Source organism: Parasteatoda tepidariorum, chromosome 2 (assembly GCF_982258835.1).
Source record: "Parasteatoda tepidariorum strain Cologne lab strain chromosome 2, Ptep-v5.0, whole genome shotgun sequence".
Lineage (NCBI taxonomy): Eukaryota > Metazoa > Arthropoda > Arachnida > Araneae > Theridiidae > Parasteatoda > Parasteatoda tepidariorum.
Window position 1 is genome coordinate 116705513 of NC_141756.1, and position 21169 is coordinate 116726681.

At 27.9% G+C, this 21169-nt stretch overlaps 1 protein-coding gene across 12 annotated transcripts in view; it reads left to right on the forward strand.

Annotated features, from left to right (window-relative positions):
• Nucleotides 1–21169, forward strand: part of LOC107455737 (uncharacterized) — a 33604-nt gene that overhangs the window by 4137 nt on the left and 8298 nt on the right. Inside the window, exons 1-6 of one of the 12 annotated variants that reach the window (XM_043044856.3) lie at nucleotides 78–132; nucleotides 1827–1903; nucleotides 3190–3288; nucleotides 5844–6057; nucleotides 14481–14694; nucleotides 17715–17783. In XM_043044856.3, coding sequence (XP_042900790.2) covers nucleotides 1830–1903; nucleotides 3190–3288; nucleotides 5844–6057; nucleotides 14481–14694; nucleotides 17715–17783 — 670 coding nt within the window. In that variant the 5' untranslated portion in view covers nucleotides 78–132; nucleotides 1827–1829. Of the gene's footprint in view, nucleotides 1–77; nucleotides 603–1826; nucleotides 1920–3189; nucleotides 3289–5843; nucleotides 6058–14480; nucleotides 14695–17714; nucleotides 17784–21169 lie in introns of those variants that run through there. The other 11 variants (XM_043044857.3, XM_071178004.2, XM_043044855.3 and 8 more) reach the window with 11 other exon arrangements.

The following is a 21169-nucleotide window of genomic DNA, read 5'->3' on the forward strand; positions in this document are numbered from 1 at the left end:
ACCGTAAGATTAGCTTATAGCTCATATGAGATTGGAAGATAAACAAACTTTAGTTTGCGAATGAATGAGCGCTAAACCTAAGCAACAGAAATAAGTAATTAAAAACTGCTCAATAATTCAATTCTGGTTTTGGTAATCGTACTGTACTCAGTTTTTTTATTTAAATAAATTTTTTTTTTTAGTTTTTGTGTGCTAGCAATATCTTACATCAGTTTAAAGTAAAACTTTTTTTTCGCCTATGTTCACTTAGACTTGATTAAATATGTAGAGTTAGTTCCATCAGAAGACGTTTCCACGCTCTGGACAATATTGACACAAGTTTAGAAAAGAAATCTGAATTTTAAAAAAAATAAATAAAATAGTAATAACTTATTTCCCCCCCATGAATGGTGCAGGTCACTGTGATCTCCCAAGGGTTTTAATTGACAAAATTTGCTTAGCTATTCGTCATATTTACGAAAATTGGGGAGATTTCCGTATCCTGGTCTGTGGCAGAATAATCACCAAGTCTTTGCAATTTTCGGGCAGCGGCCCGCGAGAAACTGAAAAATACATCACAGAAAGGGGCCAACTCGAAATGTATAACTCGTAGCCACCCGCAGGCATGCATTTACACGTTTTTTTAAAAACAAAAATTGCAAGTTTAAAATCTATTTGGCACCTTGGTGATTGTAGTTAGCGCAACAGATCACGATACGGAAATATCACCTATCTCGCATCTTCAAACAAAAAGTTTTTATTTATTTAATATTATTATCACATTTTTTCCACTCAATTATTGCTGTTTACTGGCACATAATTTTTTAAAATCTCGATATTATTATGATACGGGAAATCCAAATTGCGCACCTGATTATTCACTTTTAAACATTATCATTCTTTCAATCTTTCGACTTTCTACTGATTTTTACATATTATTTTAAAATGCAAATATTTTTAATAGGGCATGTGAATTTTAAAAAATACATTTAATTAACCCCTTTTTAGGCACACCTATACGAATTTTTATCAGCATATGATAGTAAATAAACAAGGTGCATATTTATCTTCTATCTGCGAAAAGAAAAAAAAAATTGTACAAAAGGAAAAAAAATTCATTATATTCAGATAATTTCTTTTTCCAGTAATCACATGTTTGATTCTTCTATTACTAATGATGTGTTCTATTTTTGTGTGTAAACTGATTGCTATATTCAATTTGAATGAAAAAATGTTTAATATAGGGTAAAACAAAAGCAAATTTGATTTAAAGAATGAAAAAAATTTAACATAATTAAATAGAAAGATATTAGTGGGAAAAAGGAATTTGGAAATCTGTGTTTGACTTTATTTTTATTTATTTTTTTTAAACTTTTGTAGACCTTGGTAAGAAAAAAAAACTTTCAACCGGAAAACCTTACAATAGAAAAACAGCAAAATTAAGCTTCACAACCTAATTTTTTTAATATTAAATGGACATGATTTTCTTAACCCTTATAGAACTTGAAGATTCTCAAATGTCTCAAACTTAATTTAGATATTTTTAAATTCCTACTATTTTAGAAATCCGAAGATTATTTAAAACAAAGAGTTATAGTTCTTTAAAATCTATTCATCTTTTAAATTGTGTTTGAACTTTTTGTGTCTGGCAGCATTTGAGTGATGCTTAATTAAAATTTTAAAAATAAAAAGCAAACTATTCCTTTATTAAAGTCAGTTGATGTAGAATGCCCATGTACCTAGTGGCTAATGTTAATAATAAATAGCAAACCTTTGTGTTTACTTGTTCATGTGTTTTTGCTGAACAGACCGCAGGTTGTATTTCTTATGCATTATTTTATTTTTAGAGAATGGCAACTAAACGGAAAGCCAGCACTTTAAATGCCAAGAAAATTCCGAAGACTACTGCTTTATGGAAGGACAAGTAATTTAAGCAAATTGTATTTTATTATTATTGTTGTTTTTAATTTTAATGGAGATTTATGTTTTCTTTTTAAATACAAAATTTTGTATAAATGTTCTAAATTACATAAATTTAAATCATTTTTAGCCTATCCTTTTTTAAAATTTTTTTCTTTGTATAGAGACTTTTCATTTCCTGTTTTTAAATTATGCAAATGTGAATATTAAGAACATATTAAAAACATTTGTAATTGTGTAATAATTAAGGAAATAATTTTTTTTAAGCCCATTCGCTTTCTATTATAATTTTTAGAATCTCAACTTAAAGAAATCTCACTCTGCTTTTGAGAAATTCTCTCACATCCTGTGATAAAAATCCTAATTTATTAAATAAGTCATAAAAATGATAATATTTGCTTTTAAGCTATTTAAATATGGATGTTGCCCTTCATTGGCTCAAAAAGGTTTATGCAACCCTATTGTAGATTAAGATAACATATTTTTTAATTTCCAAAAATGTTTTTTCAGTTTCATTAACTTAATTACATATATTGGGTAGAGCGCTGGACTCCTCGTGTAGTAAATGGTTTATGATGCACTCACACAAAGTCCTCCCATAACAAATTATACTTCTAGGGGTATGGTATTGGAGATTGATCATTCTTTTATTCAGGTCAAAATTATGATCTGTGGATGTATTAATGGGTCCGCCCTATATACGGGTGTGTCAAAAATGGACTGGAAAACAAGAACGCCACTTTAAAACAAGAACAATCACACCTTTATTGCCTTAGTGGCCTACGTCAGCAGCAACAAATAATTATATATATTAATTGGAAACAGTTTTATTTAAAGCTTATTATGAAATTAAACATAATGTTATACTGTAATATATGTTTAACTGTATTAAATATAATGTTATACTCTAATAAATGTTATACTGTAAATATGTTTTATCATAAAATATTGCCTAATAATGTAAGGTGACAAGATTACATTATAATGAAGGAACATAACTTTTAATTTGGAATAATAATCAAAATCCAACTTTAATAATAGTTGAGAATGATATTAAAATAGGGTGATAAGGAATGTTACATTCAACTAGTCTATCTATGAATCTTTTTTTTCTCCATATTAATTCTTCTAATAAAACAGAAAACAAAGTACATTTTGGTCAAAAGTCACGGAGAATAACTCCTTTGTTGGAATATTTTCGTACTGCCTTATCCATTCTGCTTTGTTATAATAAACTTATAAAAAAAAATTGAATTTTGAAAAATGTAAATTTTTTTTCTTCCTTATTAGGGAATTGTTAGATTTAGCTGCAGCTCTTCAGTATTATGGATTTTCGGAAACTGAAAAAATTGCTGAAGCTCTTCAAACAAAAGATGAAAATACTGTAAAGTAAGGAGAAATGCTTTTGGATTTTATTTGTATTGTACTGTTATAAGGTTATGTCAAAAAGTAAGGCACATTTTTTTAATGAAGTTAATCAATTTTTTTTTATATGTTTCTGGTGCCATACCATGGTGATAGAAATATACGTCAAACCTTGGTATAGTTTTTTCACCAGGAGTTGCCACTTGGCTCCACCTTGGCAAAGAGTTCTATTATACCTTTCATTACTCTAGCGAATTAAATATGCCTGCAGCAAAATGTCTGAAAAAGGACAAGCTATTCACTCAAAAGAGAGAAATATCATCAAATTTATGAAATAGTTAAAAAAATGCACATAAAGATAGCGAAATAAATATTTTTGTCATACGATCGGCGAATAGCAACCTTGTTCAGGATTGTTCACATCCTTCTCCCAAAAATAGTGAAATAGTATCGTCTGATACCACGAGATGAAGGCAAAGCCAAGTGCCAACTCCTGGTGAACCAACTATACTTAAAGCATATCAAAGAATGTATATAAATTTTATCATTTTATTTAAAAGAGGTTAACCAAGACCTAGAAAATATCATCCTATTTTAAAATTCATGATAACAATAAATAGTCGTTGAGGTTAAAGTCAATAAATCTGTTACAATTATTCGTTGTATAGGTTTTCCTACAACATGGTATTGTTTTTTAGATTTATTAAAATTTCAATTTGTTCAAAATAATCTTATATTTTCTTGTTCAAATTTTTTAAATATAATCAAGGGTTTGTTTAAAAGAAATTTGGGTCCGTTAACGGACTCTTTGCAAAATATCTTTTCATAAAAATGGGCCCTTCACAAAATATTTTTACTTAAAAACGGACCCTTCACAATATAATTTATCTTTTAATCGGACCCTTCACAAATTTGTTTATCTTCATTATTGTTTTGTTAATCGAATAAACCCTTCCCAGGAAAGGGGGGGGGAGAGAAAGACAGATGTAACCGAACTACGTTTTGTCTTCGGCAGACACTTCTTCCTTTATTCGTCCGAAATGAATATTCTGCTTTCAGCAGTTTAGGCTAAATACTAAATATTTCTATGTTTTATCTCTAATTTAGTACCAGCAATTGCTGTTATTTTTTTAAAATTTAATTTTTTTAATTATAATTTTACAGTGTTAAGCATAATCTTGTATGTCCTTACAATTTAAAAACTCTTTGAGAAGGTTTTTTGCAATAACAGGAACCTATTTGCACAAGTTTCCAAAAGCATTACTCTGGTTGAAAGAATGTGACTTAAAGTTTAATTTACATTCGCAAATTACGAGTAATTTTTTCACAACTTTACAAAAACGGACCTTTCACAAAAAGTCTGGACAGACCCCTGATAATGTTTATATTGCAGCAGTACTATTAAATAGATTGGTTATAATTTATTTTAAAAATTTAATTTTCAATAACACATTAAAGATACATGATGGATGTGTAACTGATGTGGGCTTTATTTATAAAGTTCAGTAGGGAACCGATTATCCGGAACGGTCGGGACCATCGCAATTCCGGATAACTGATTTTTCCGGTTTTCTGAATCGCTACAAAAAGCCGTTTTTTTTATTGTTAAACCCAACTTAAAAAAAAGTATTTGAAAATAATCTTAAAAAGAAGAAAAAACGAGGAAGTAATACACTAATGATTATTTCCAAAATGATGGCAAGGTAAAAATCTTTCAAAAAAGAAAGAAAAATTGTAAAATCTTATGAGGAAAAAAAATCTTTTTTTTAAAAAAATGGAGAGAAAATTTATCGAATTTCGTTCTGGTTTTTTGGTTTTCCGGTTTTCTGATTTCCGGATAACGGGTCCTGTACTGTATATAACTTTTGAATTTTTTCAGTCTTTGGACAAAATATGTATCCTAAAATCTTATTATTAAATAGTCGCTGTGAATTTCTGTTTTTTATAAAACATATATTTTGACAGTTTTTAGTCAAAACTTTCAGAGAAAATATTGCTGTGTATAGTAATAATTTGGTCACGAATTTTGTTGGTATTTTCGGTATTCATACTTGCCAAGTCTCATGTTTTTTTAATGAAAACTCCTGTATTTAACAGCTATCTCCTGTTTACCTGAATATTCTCAAATTTCTCTGTATTTCTTAAAGAAATTAAAAATAAAAAAAAAATTTGCAGATAACATATCCGCAGATGGCAAAAATACTTCTCTTATTCCTTAACAGATGGTGCTTTTGCTAATACTACAGCAAGTTAAGTGTTTATAGTTTAGTTAATTATAAGTGGTTTAAAAAGAAACTTCTTTAGATTAAGATTTATGTACATAATTTTTATTTTGCTATATGTAAGTGCTTATATTATTTCCGATTTTGAATTTCTCTTTTTGACTTAACTGATTATGCATGACGTATCAAGACTTGACTTGTAGCCTAAAAAAGCGCCAGTAAAATCTCCGTTATTTTATTTCTCCAATGTTTGCAGGTATACTTTTGAATTTGTTTAGGTCAACAAAGATTGTCATACTGCATCAATAAAAAGTAACTTTTTTTTTCTTCTTTAAAATTGTTTTTTCTCTCACCCAGATCTTTTTTGGCTACTGAAGTTTCTAAGGTGCGTCAAAAAGCAAGCCAGAAGGAGGCACGACCCGGTAGAAAGGCTGGTATATCACAATGGTATAATCCAGACATAGAAGATTTGAAAAATTGGCCTGCTTCACGAGCATGGAGAAGAGTTGTGTTTGATCAACTTATGCCATGCGTAAAAAAGAATGACTACAGCAAAATTATACTTGAAGATGTAAGCCGTGTTTCTCTTTTATGCAAATTATGCTGGACTAGAGTTTGCTAATAAGCATCTAGACAAATATTTTATTTATCTCTTTTATTTTCTTAGATTTATTTCTTAAAATTTTTACCTGAATTTAAAATACTCTTCATGAAATTTTTGTTGAAATTGTTTCGTTTTTTTGATAAATAAGATCCTTTAGAAAATCAGTCAATTAGTTTAGAGAAAGTAAAAATGATTTCTTTTATGTATTCTTAATTTTTAAAATTTATTGCTATTGTAGTGTTGCTACAACCTATTATTTTATTCTCATTTTATTATTATTTTTATATTTATTTTTCCTTGACTGCACTGCTATATCAGTACCAAATTGCATGGTTTATTTTTCGCAAGTTTTAGTAGCTCTTTCTGCCCCGAATCTCAATTTAAGATGGCCTCTTTTTTTTATTGTTTTTTTTTTAAGTAGGCAGTACTTGCCTACATTTTTTTTTTGGTAATGGTGTTAGCCAATTGGAAAGCACAAGAGGGCATTAGTGGGAATTTTGGTGACAAACAACTAGATGCAAAACGAGTTCTATTGTTTAGGATTTAAAGAGGAGAATGCTCCAAGCATAAGGAGAACTATGTGAAATTTTCCCTTTTAAAGTTCTAGCTTAATTAGGTTTTATTTTTCATTGGCTTCATTTTCTCTTTTATAAGTTATAGTAACCTTTAGATTTTTTTTTTGAAATAATTTTTAATAATGTCTATTTCTATTGGATTCAAGAATGAATGACTTTTTTTAATATTTTGTAATCTACGATAATGATCTGATTTTTCCGTGAATTAATTTTTAATTATATCTGTATCTATTAAGTACAGGAATGACACCTCCCTTATAAGCTAAGAGATATTTTCTTATAGATTGGTTTGATGATAATATTCTGAAATAGTGTTGTCATTTTTTTAAAGTATAAAATGATGCTGTTGATAAAATTATTAATAATATAGATAAATGTAAGTGTAAAAGTTTTGATATTATCTCTTTCTCATATATTAATTGGAAGGGAAGGGCAAAATAATTGATAGCTATGAACAAATCATCATACCCAATTTATACAATGGACATACACATAGTACATGTTTCTTCACAATCATCCATTGTAAATTATGGAATCTCACAATTAAATTAAAAATGATAATACCCAAATGCAATAAGAAAAATTAACCATTCAGAAAACCAGAAATGATTGTGCTCTGGAAAAAGTCCAGATTTCTGAATTGTTTTGTTAACCGCGATCGGAAAATTTCTGGATATCCAAGGTCTAGAAGTTTCAATAAATCATTGATCAAATTTATGTATAAAAATTCTTGTATATTTTACCTAGAACTAGAATTTATACTTTGCATCTCTTTTCATTTGTAAATATTCTTTCAGGTAGAATAATAAATGTGTTAAGAGATAAAAGTAAACTTAAACATATTTATCAATTTAAATTATGCTGTATGTAATTTATTTGGAATTTCATGTAGTGAAAATATTAATGATTTAAATTTATAAAGACATTAAATTTTTGAAATGTGTCATTAATGATTTTACTCAATAAATTTTCAGGATTTTTGAGTTGGACTCACAATCACCCCTGGTAAACTCTTATTAATTTATTTAGTAAATTAAACAAAATCTGTCAAATGAACTAGAATTTTAAAAAACAAGATTAAGAAACAAATTAAAAACTTATTTAAAATTAACAAAAACGAACCTAAAAACTAACAAACTAAATGATAATAATAACACTCTACAAATCATTAGATGAAAAAACAAATAGAAAGAACAGAAGACATTTGGGGGCAAAAATATTTAAAATTACGAGTAACATAATACATAACATTTCAAGTATATTTAATGAGATTAATAACTGGAAAACATTGGAGTTTTTCTATTTTGATTACTGTAAAAGTCCCTAAAATTCCCTATGTGTAAAATATTTAATACATTATGCATCAATAATCATGAAATTTATATTATTTCGTATATTCTACTGGATTTTCCCCATCTGTGTTGGCAGATATGTGTAACTTTTTTATCACTTTAAATTAGGGGTGCACAACCTTTTTGATGAGGGCTACTTGCACGTCAGGTAGATTAACGAAGGGCCGCATGCATATTTAATCATTTTAGCGGCAAATGTGATCATTTTTATAAAATAAACATTAGTGTTAGTGTTCTAAGCACTAAATATTTTTATCAGTAAACTTACTAACATATTTGCAGAAAATTAAATACTTTTAATTATTTGAATTTATTATTTGAAACTAAAAAAAAACTGATATTTTTTTTTTGAAAGAAACTTTTCCCATTTTCACAATAATTAATTTATCAAAGATCTATCTATATATATAAGTATTGTAGAGGATATGAGTTCTAACCAATAAGAAGCTTAGAGACTGAAAGAACAAAAAATATATGCATTTTATAAAGTAATATAAATTTGAATTAAATATTTCAATCAAAGAAAATTTCTAATGTTTAAACAAAAACTAAATTAATTTTTTTATTGCGTTCGGAAGCACCCTTGTACACCTACTCTAAATTAATATTTTTATTTTTTTGCTTTATTTCATATATAATGTCACTTTGTCACATCGTAAAATTTTTGCAACAATAATGTTAATAGTATTCTTTTTATTATAAAATAAATTAAGGATGGTTCTTATTTCTCCCACAAACTTATGCATTTTTATGTGTTGGTGGTGTTCTGGGATAGTTTATTACTATTCTAAATCTTAATTGCTCTTCTTCTTCTCATTGGCACGACAGCCCAGGATGGGCCTTGGCCTTCTCAACAAGCCTATGCCGAGACATTCTTCCCTTAGCCAAGGTTCTCCAGTTTATTATCTTTAAAACTTGTAGGTCCTTAAATCTTAATTGTAGTCATTTGAATATTGGTACCCTCGTTTTGAAAATTCACAATGCAATTATTCCACATCACCCAGATTTTCACCGTGTATTTTTGTGGGCTTATTTTTTTTTCTGTATGAACTGTCAACCAGGACAAAAGGAGGCAGGTTGAGACTCGTGAAAAAAAAACTATACTATTTGATTTTGATATAGCAATGCAGTCTTAGAAAAATAAATATGAAAATAGTAGTAACATTTGAATAAAAGAACAGGTTGTAGTAACTCTACATTATTGTTCTAAGACCTCTAACTCGGCTACTTTTGAAACAGAGAAACATTCACAAAAAGTATATAAAAAATTAAATTTCATATTCTTTGTCAATACATTTTGTTTTTTAGAAACATTAACACCAATATATTCATTAATAGTGAAAAAAAAATTTTGGATGTCTTTTTGCTTAAGTATTCAGCCAATAATTTTACTGTGTTATCTGTTATAGTATGTATGTGTTGTGAAATGGCAGTAATTAAAGAACTCTGTTGAAAAATTTATCCTTCTATTTAAAAATTTACTTCTTAAAAATTAATAGAAAGTTAAATTACTCTCTAAAAATATACTTTTGAATAATACTTGGCTGGTGGTCAGTTGATTCAAAACCACTCAAAAATGGCTTGAACCAATATGAAATAATAATTTGGTAGTTTCTCAAACCATCATCATTGATTAAGTGTAAAGGGAAAGTATGCTAATTAGGTATTTCATTTTTTCGGTTTAATGTTTTACTCTGTGTTTCTTCATCTTAATTTTGAATATTGTGTATTCTTTGTAGTTTTCCATCTAATTTTCTTTGACTTTTTCTTTTACTTATAATATTTAATATAGTGCTTTGTTTATGTAACACTAAATTTGTTTATTAAAACATAATCTTAAAATTTCAAGTTATATAATACCATGATTGAACAAATCCAATGAAATTTTCTTTAAGGTTTCGAATGTTGATAAATAAGATGTAAACAACTAATAGGATTTTGTAAAACATTCTTCTTTATTCAAAATCAGTTATTAGAATTGTGTAAACCACAAGACAACGAGAAATAAGTTGGATAAAGCTTAGTAACCAAATAATTTTATCATTCTCCAAGTTACAGATTTTCTATATTTATTTATTTATTAATTTTTGTTAAGTATTGATCCAGGCCTAACATCCAAAAATGTTTGAAAGCTGGTTATGTACAGCCCACAGAGGTGTTCTCTAGAATCATGCAAGTCACATGTTCCAAAATATTCGACAACTCGAATTCCAGGGAGGGATTCTATATGTCTATTTAGAATAAAAGGAAAGACTTAAAAGAAAAACCGCAAATATTATAGTTTGTCTAAAGAAAGAACTCCCCTAGCCGTTAGTCTGGACCAACGGCGGTAACGAGGTATAACTATTTCTAGAAGGGGTGTGGGGTAAATCGGCTCTTGTCAGCGAGAGAAAGGGAATCTTTTTCTACTGTGTTAGGCCTAGAGTGAAGCGAAGCTACCCTCCCTGTAACGCTCTATTCTTGTTTCCATCGTAGACAGGCTCAGACTTTGCGGTGGGGGAGTTCTTACCATTGACAAACTATACCCAGTTGCTCACAAATGTTGTGGTTTTAAAATAACTTCATCTAGAAGATTTTATTAGTTTTATACTTATACTCATTTATACTTATTAATTTTTCAAGACATAGTATATTAAATATTGAGTTAAATAATTAATAATTTAATAAATTAAAATGATACAGGTTTATTAAATAAATTATTTGAGTTTTTTCACTTTAAAAGGTTTAAATTTTCCTTTTACCTTTAATCAAAGCTGATATTTATTATTTATTTCTGTAATACATATTTATATAACACTTCAAACTTTTTTGTGAATCTTTATTTTTTAGGATTGTAAGTGGTGCCTATTTCGCCAATACAAATCTAGGCGTATTTCAAGCATTGGATTTAAGTTTTTTTTTTTCTCCCTGTTGTTGAATGTCAATGAGTGTAGAGAGAGTGACTTCTTTTATACATTCTGGATTTGGGAAATCATATATGTCAGTGTATAAATAAATTTTTCTAAACCCCAAGATTTTGCAAAAAACAGGTGTTGACTTATACACTGATATATAATCGGACATTCGTTTATCATGAAAACTTGATGCCTTATAAACAATGAAATAGATATAAATAACCCTGTATCAATTTAACTTTACAAATTATCCCTTGCAAAAACTATTTTTAAATATGTTATATACAATTAATTTTGCCTTTTCTTCTATCTAATTTTCTTTTGCATAAAAAGTTTTTTCTCAGAAACAGTACTTTAAATTACGTTAAAAAAATTAAGAATGAGAAAAGTTAAGGTAATTTATTCAAGAGTATTTAAAAAAATATAACAGAATCAAAACTTTTAAAACATATCCTGAAGTTACAAATTTAAAGATTCCAGAATATCATTTGTATCGAATTCACGAATGTTGTTCTATGTATCCCACTCTGCAATGGATTCTACTTTAAACTCACCTGCTGAGTCCAGCAAAAAATCATCCAAAGCTCATCAAAAAAATTTGAAATTTCGTATATTTTAAGAATATTTTACAATAAAATTCGAATCTATATTTTGTCATAGGTCTAGTATCATTTGAAGTTCTGCATCTATGGGAATGGCAATCAACCAACAATAGTGAACTTATACACCCTACACACCAGAATTTGCTATCGCGTAACTTTATTAAATTAAGGGTAGACTTGAAAAACTATGGGTAGATTTATGCACTGTAACTCTGAAAATGATTTCTTCTGATAAAGATTTTGCAGCTTAAAGTAGAATTGGATGATTTATTTAATGAAGATGTCAATTTAGTGACGCTCTGTTTGGTTGAGTCTATAGAGTCTATAAATTATGGAATGATGATTCAAAAAATAGTTGTAGTACTTTATATAAGTTATACAGTCGAATTCCGTTTTAGCGAATTCCTCAGCACAGAAGCAATCGCTTCGCAATAACAAAAATTCAATGTAACGATATTACGAATTTCAGCATTAATCAAAATTATTTAGTTTCATTGGAATTTTTCGCATAAAAAAATAATGAATATTTCATTTAATTACAGTTTTGATCTATTTGTACTCTACTTGTCGAAAATATCAAATCCATATTTTAAAAGCTGACAAAAACAATTCAATTAAAAGGAACAACGGATTTGTTACTGTTTACCTATCAGAAATTACAAAATCCGTAATTTTTTTCTGTACAAATAATTTAAAATCAGTACACAGGGATGAGATTTTTCCGCTTTTTAGCGGATTTCCGCTTTTTTCACTTTTTTCTCTTAAATTTCAGCTTTTTTATCAAAAATTCAGATTTTCTAAAAATTTCTTTTTTTTCAATCAGTATTCCGCTTTTTCAGAAAATTCACCGATTTTCAAGGAGAAGCAGAAAATTCAAACTACATAGCTACCAATCCTTTCTCATTTTTACTTATTTTACCTATTTTCTCCCCTTTTACACGCAGCAGATAAGATTTTCCGAATTTTTTACCCGCCCTCCAGATAGATCCGATTTTTATAGTTCAAACGACGCTGCTTCTGACAAGCCTTTTAGCGGTCCCAAGCCTGGAATCTGCTAGTATCTCGATTCTTATTCACACGATTTTAATATCAAACATAGCTTTTCATATTTGCGTGTCGCAATTCTTATTTACGAGATTTAAAAATCCGATATTGTGATTCGTATTTACGTCTTTTTAAAAACCTATGTAGCGATTTGTATTCACGCAAGTTTAAAATTCAATGTGTTGATTTTCTCATGCGGTTTATAATATCAAACATTGATTTTCGTATTTATACGCAATTTTAAAATAAGGCATTGAGATTCACATTCACGCATTCTAAAAGTTATGCATCAAAATTCTTATTTATGCAATCTAAAAATTATGCATCATGATTCGTATTTACGCTATCTAAAAATTATGAATCGTGATTTGTATTTACGCGTTTTAAGAATTCTATATCCCAGTTTGTATTTTCTCATTTTCAAAATCGTATATCTAGTTTCATATTCATGTGATTTCAAAGTCCATAATTGTTATTCATATTCACGCAATTTTAAGATCAACTATCGCAATTCTTGTAAGAAGTAAATTTTTTTTAAATTAGTTACTATAAAAGTGACTGTTTTTCTAACGACGATTATTAGTATATGTAAGTGTTACAACATCAGAGAAACTGGAAGGGAATATATTCAAAACTTATATTCTGTGCTTGCAAAGAAGAAAAAAGAGGATTTGTCACAAGATGTTTGAAGATGGACTAACAACTAAATATAGCAAACATAAAAGATATAACAAACAAAAGCAATCACTTAAAAAGGTTTTTAATTAAAAAAAAAATTTGGGGGAAAAAGAGTTAATTAACTCATCATCAAAATTTTATTTATAATTGCTGTTATTTATGGTATCAAATAATAAACAATTATCTAAACAGTTGCTGATTGTCATGTAATTTTTCAAACTAAAATAACAATTTTTGTATGTTAAGGAGTTACTATATATTTCTACTTCACTGTTATTGATATGTTTCAGAGGGCTGTAGTTAGATTAGACTATATGAACATAATGATTCGGTCCATTGTTAAAGTTTTTTTTTTTCCAATATAATTTAAAAAGTAATATTACTGATATATTTGCTATAAATCACATAACAGGATTTATTAAAAGGAATGAAATATTAATTTATATTCTCAGTAGTTTTAATTTGCTAAACCAGGTAGTTTTTCAAGTAGTAATTGTCTCTTATGTGAACTGAGGAAAAATATAATTTCCAGCTTTATTTTTTCAATTGGTAATTTTTTATTCTCACTAATTGTTAAGTATCAATGTAATGTTTTTATAATAATAGATTAGTGCACAATTGTATGTCAACACATTATTTATTACCTTAAACTGTCTGGAATTTATTATTAAAGGGTTGCGCTTGCGTAAAATTTACTATCGTGGAAATTCAGCTTTTTTGCATTTTGGCTAATCTCATCCCTGAGTACAAATTACAAACTTCTCCTAAATTATGCACATTTTCAAACAACTGAACTGCAAATCACTCTTTTGGAAAGCCACATGCATTTTTACTTCTTCAAACGTGAATGGTTTAGTATTTTTAGGATGGTCCCTTCCGAGTTATTCTTCTTTTTTGATGTGTCCCTTTCATATCTGCAACTTTTTATTTTGAAGATGGTGACTTTTATTTGAAATCTGAGATCATTTCGTACTTTAGAAGAATGAAAAAGTGTTTTGATTATGAGAGAAAATGAGAATCGTTGCTCATTTTCACTTTAGTTAAATCGAATAACGAATTTTTTAGTATCAGTATTTTTAATCCATTGTTTCTATGGGGATTCGGAATATATTCATTACATTGAAATTTTCTCTATTTTGGATTTTGCTAAAATTAGGTTTGACTCCATTATTTTATAGTTTTTAGCAGTAATTTTTAATCTGTGTTTTGAAATTCACTCCTCACTCCCTCTTTATTTTCTTGCAGTTGTTTGAAACATTTTATAATGAAGCTGAAGAAGTGACTGATCCACAAGTGGTGAATGTGAAAGCAGTTTACAAATATTTTTTGGACTGCGTTCGTGGAACCGTTCCTGCTGAGCTCTCCCCTGTCGATAGTGCTGCTGTCTTAATGCTCTGTGGACAATTGGTAGAAATGCAAAGATACCTGGATTTTGAGGATGAGAAGAAATTTATAACAAGTATTCATTTAAGATTTTTTAAAAATCTTTTTTCATCTAAAGTAGAGTGCTTCATTTCACTCTGTTTAAACGAATAATTGGTTTATAAAGTGATAATGGCCTTAAAGACAATAATTCCTAATGATAACTTGCTGTACTTAATTCCTGGTTGATTTTAATGTGAGATTGATGAGTTAATAATGAATGAATGATGGCAATTAAGAATGGTTTGTTTATTACTTTTATTGTCAGAAATAATAAAACATTTAATTGACTAATTCAGTCGAAGAATATAAAATCAAAAACAGGGTTCTTAAAAAGCATCTTAATTTTTATTTTGGAAAATAAGGGCACTTAAAAGTAATTTTGGTACAAGGTTTTTAAAAGTCCTTAATTTTTCAGTAACATTATCTTCAGTACACTCTCATACATATGTCTAATTCAACTTTTTAGTATTAATTCTTTTAATATATACCTTTATAAATGAAGTATTTTAATAATAGTAGGAAAGAAATTTTCTTTGGCGTAGCTGAATATTTAGCAAGATTGGCCCACAACTGAATATATGATGCATGTTTAGTAGCAGGATATAAAAATTTTTAATCATTTTTTCAGTGTTTTTCTCAAATTTCTTTATTTACTCTTTTTTTTAAAAAAATATATAGAAAAAAATTGCAATTCCTAATTTATGCATTTATTTTTACAATTCAATTTCAATGAAATCATTGAAAATGGAATATGGATTAGTTTCATAAATGTCAGTGGCCTTTTACAATCTGAAAATATATATATATACGGAAAAAAAAACCACCCATTGCATTTGCAAATATTGCCTGATCCTACTTTGGCGAGGCCTGTTAATCAATACAATTATATCAGTACTTACATTATAATAATTTTATTTTTTTATTGATTTTCTTTTTTAAGAAGGTAAATAATTGTCATTGTCACTGGTGGTATATGTATATTGGATGGTAAACAATCATACTATTTTTAAGGTCCTTAATTTTTCAAAAAATGCCTTGATTTTTACTTTGTTAAAAAGTGAGAACCCTGAAAAACAAGAGCATGCAGTATTTTAGAATACCAGACTACAACTATGTTACATAATATTGTTGCTTTAATTAAGCAGTACTAGACATTCACTTTGAAATGATTATCATCTTTTTTATAATGTTTTTTTTTCAGTCTTGTATCTCTGTATCATCCAATTTTATATGTTTAAAAAAATGCATGAAGTAAATTAATTCTAATATAATATTTCATACCAAACATTGAAGAAATTTACCTATGTTGAAACTATCCCCCTCCTGCTTAAATTGTATTATCTAGAAGATGCAAGATTTATTTGCAGTGCCCCACAAAGACCCGTAATCTATAGTATTTAGCAGATGTAGTGTGTGCAAAATAAAACATCTAAATAACTTCTAGCTATCAAATATTTAGATCTAGCTAGCTTTATACAAACTTTAGTATGCTTACACATACTAAAATGCAATCTTAATGGTTCCAGAGATTAGATTTAAATATGCTAATTAATTTGTGCAGAGGATATTTTATGTTATGAAATCAGATACATATTTAATAATTGGAAATTTTAATAATTAGAAATGTATATACTATAAAAGTCAAACAGTTCTTTGTTTAATATTTTTATAATTATTGCTATCATTTTTGTTAAATATGATAAATTTATTTTTGGAATTTGTAACCTTTATTTGTGACCTCATATTTTTCTTGTCTGTAAATTCTACTCACACAAAGAGGCATTTTTATTTAAAAATTTATATTATGATTGAAGTATTTTGCTTTGAATTTTTTCTCAATTCTTCAAAACTATAAAATATGTCATTATTTCAAAATATATACCCCAGTTTTTGTCTATATCCGCCACTGGATTAGTAAACACTCTTTCCTCATTTTTCTCTTAATTGTTTTCAACATTTAGTATCAGGGAAATATTTTATTCAACTACTCCAATAGTGTTTTTTGGCACCCTATTTATCTCTAGACATGTTTTGATTCCATAACATTGTTTAACACATCATCATAACATGCATATTTGAGAAGTAACTATGAGTTTTGAGTGCTTGTAATTTAACGATAGTTGTGGACTATCTATCTTGTGTATAATAAAATCTATATGTTATAGTTTCACATGGTGATATTTTGTTTTTTAAAAATTTGATACTCAGCATATTTTCTATAACAAAAAAAAAAGTTTCATATGAAGAATATTATATTTTTGAATAGAATATTGCTGCTTGTAGAAAAAAATGCAAACTGGAACTGTTTCAAAATTTTCGTTTAAAAAAAACTTGAAAGGTCAGGGAGTTTTATTTCTCAAATTGAGTAGAAATTCTGATAGCTACTTTGTGTGATAAGTTACTCAATCTGATCTTTTGATTTTGGCATGGCTGATACTAATATTTTGTATAAATGGTATACCTGCAAGTGATGTAGTGTTGGTTTCTCAATCCTGATTGGGTTAGCAACTGTTCTTTCCATTCTATTTTGAGTAAGCCAAGCCTTCCAAGTACCAATTTTCTTAAGTAACTCAGCTTACATTCTTTTACAAAGATTTCAATTCTGTTATTTACACAAAGACAGGCACGGAGCCATGTGAAACATAAACTAACTAATTATGCAGGTACATAGAATGAAAATATATCAATAAAATACAGATAATAAATCTAAGTTAAGTAAAAGACGTGAAAGTATTATATTTCAGCTGTATAGCTCTGTATTTCATTTACTTAATGTTAAAGAACAACTTTAATAGTGCTGATGAAGGTTGCTGACATCACATGTGTGGGTATTGGTTGTCTTCTTTTTGCAGTGCAAGTGCTCAATTAACTAAAATCTATTTTATTGCTTTAAATATACTAGTTTGGTATTATTGGAATAATATAATAATTTTAAAATAATATTAGTCGTTACGTTTACTTAAGATTTATTTGTATTGTTTTGTGACATTTTTGTGGAATATAATAACATTTTTTATTGAGAAAAACTATAATTTTTTTTCTTTTCTTTTTAAGCTTTCAGATCAGCTAGAACCTTTGCACCAATTAAAGTAAAAGATGAATTCAGAGACAAATCTATAAAAAGTAAATATTTTGCTGTTTCATTTTTGTTGTATTATTAAGTAGATCATTTGATTCAGAAAAAAAAAAATCCTGGGATCCATTATTTTACGTGTCCATATAGTAATGCTGCATACATAGTAATTCCTTAATATAGTAATTCCTCTAACCCTGTGGCAGAACTACGGCGACATTGTCGCAGAACGTTACAGAGTTCTTGCAGAAAGATTTTTCTTTTGAAAAGTAAAATAAAAAAATTGCTTTTATTATCTACAGAAATTTATACATAATATTTGAATCATGCATTTGGATAATAACTTTTTAACGCTCTCAATGTATGGCGATAGTATCGTAAATCGATGTAGTGTTTCAATTGTATTTTCGTCAGTTTATTGCTATTGATTTCACGTGGATTTTAAATATACCAATATATATCAAACAATATGAAAAATTCGAATTGTGCATTTGAGTATTTACTTTTTTAAGGCAATAATTATATTGAACTTTCAGCGGTTATTGCTATTGATTTCTCTATATTTTTTAATTTCGATATTTTTTATGCGATATTATCTATTACAATGAGGTAATCTCAAAATGAAACGAGCATTTGCGGAGCATGATTTGTATGATTTTGTCACCGATCTTTTTTTCGGCAATTTCTACTACAAATTTCATGATTTTTAAATATATTTTTTATTTCTGATAATTATTTACAAAATTTGAAGAAGGAAATAAGTTGTGTCCTCCACACACAAAATGCGAGAATATCACTTATAATTTTCGAATAAAAAATTATTACATATTTTATTAAAAAAGATTATATAGTTTTTTTTTTGGTAAACGCAGCTCTTTTGTTATTTTAAGTTTGTAACATACTTGTTTGTTATTATTCTTGTAGGAAGATATTAGTGCTTGAGTTTTGTCGCAGACAGCTCGAAAAAATTCTGCTACAGGGTCCTCTAACATCTTTCAGAAATTAATGATCCAAGACTTTCATAATTCTGGATCTTTTTTTCTTCTTTTACCTAAAGTTGGTTCCTACTTAAAATATGAATTCTCTACCTATTTATCTGTGTTGTTCCATAGCGTGGGATTTTAGGAATAAACACTCTTATATATAACAAGCACAATTTATTAATAATTTATGATGTTTAAAATTTAGAATACAGAGATGCATCTTAACGCAACACTAGCAGGTGAGGAATCTAAACTGAAACTTAGAGAGAAAGTCCAGATCCGATGGCACATGCTTGATATGATAGTTCGAGTCTATCCTCGAATGACTAAATACACAACATTATCCATTTATTAATACAGTAGAACAGCAGTCCCCAAAATGGGTCTTGTGTTTTGAGGAAGGATTTAATGAATTCCGAAAGTAAAGAATTTTTCTTCATCTAATCAATAATCCATAATTTATTTAATATTTTGATTGTATAAATTTATTTATTTTAAAATTCCAATGAAAAAAGTAACTAATTTTTTCTTAATTTTTTTTCTTCAATTACAATATATGGAATAAATAATGTATTTATAGAAAGTTCAATAAATACTTTTCGTCAAGCTTTTCAATTCAAAATAAAATGACCAAAATCAAGAATAAAGAATTTTGTTTCTCTTATAACTATTCTAAAAGTTTATTGCTGAACTTTTTTGAAAACCATATTTCAGATTATCACTATTATTTTTTCATTTTCAGCATCTGTATGCACCAAGAATAAATTTATAATATTAAGTAATTCCTTCTTCACACTAAATATTTTCATAATAATTAATAGTCTTTATCAGGGCCAGATTTAAGTTTGGCGAGGCCCCAAGCTACTGAAAAAGATGGAGCCCTTATAAGTTCAAAGTAAAGAATTCCAAAGACATGCACCCAAAGTATATATAATACACCTGAGGAAAACTGTCATTTTTTATTGTTGAGTATTAACATTAAATTACTAAAAAAATTTCTTTACATTACATTTTGCTTTGCTGCTCAAGATCCATAGACTTAGAAACATAGAAAATATGCAAGGAGTTAAAATGAAATACAAGAAAATACAATTTGATAATTAGTTTTATTCTTTTTATGACCACCATTGAAAAACTGACTCAATTTTGAGTTTACAACTACCCATGTTTAACCACGTAGCCTTGTTATTTTGAACTCAATGCAGAAGACAAGGGAACTTCTGGATCAGTACCCAGAGGTATTGATTTGTTATGGGAACTTAGTGGACTTTGTGACCCAGATTTTAATTTTGTAATTTTATTGATTTGCTTAAACTTAGTCATCTTTAAAATGTAAATGGCAATCGTAATTTTTGTGTGAAAAAATGGAAATAGCCGTTTTTCCTCATATCTGCAATGATTAATGAAAAGCAACCACGAGGGTTAGTGAGCAAAGTGAACAAGGGGCGGAGCCTTCTAGTTTTTTAAATAATTGTTAAATTATTAGTTTTACATGCATACTTTAAAAAAAAACATTTTTCAGTATAAGGAAATAAAAATAAAAAGCTGTCATCAGCTGGAATAGAAGCCACAATCTCACAGTTTCGTGTTAGATTTCATAATCTTCAGCCCCTAATATGCACACCTGCCTTGCGAATTTTTTTTGTATATTTTTTTTAAAATTTAATGAATTAAGTAATTTGGATACTTGACTTTCTTGATTTTGTCGAAAATGTCCTTGATGTAAAACTCTTAGACTCGTGTTTTTCCCCCCTTCAATTTTGCGAAAAAATAATTTTTTTTTTAAAAGTTTGAGGTGTCAAAATAAAAGGACGGGTGTCCTAAATTTTGAGAAAAAATATATGTTTGCATGCGACAATACAGTACCTTTTATGAAATGTGAATCATGGTACTGACCACACTGAGAAAAGAAAGTATGGTCAAAATTATTAGAATATAGTAAAATTTACGGTATTTATGGGAACACCAAAATACAGGATAGTGTTTTTCAATATTGATCTGGTTATGACTTCTCATGAAATTAACATAATAAAAATATAGTTTTTTGCCATGCTGCGGTAGTAAATGTGTTAAATTTTTCAATTTTGTCATGATACCTTAAGAAAGTAGTTCCAAACTGTCTTCCATGGAACTTCATGGTTTTAGAGCGAATTAGTACTTTTCATAACTGGGGATGAATACTTTTATAACTTCTAGTTAGTTCTTTTATAATATCTGATTATATTTTAATCCAACATATAAATCATATCGTATATAATCTTTCTGTTCCCTTTATTAAATTATTTGAAGTAAAATACCAATTAAATGGAAATGGCATTTTCTAAATGAAAATATATTTCTGAAAACAATATGATGAATGCTGATCAAATTAGGAAAAGAATAAGCATTCATAAAATATTACATTAATATTTCTTACCGCACTTTTCAAATCAATTTAAAATAACTAAATTCTT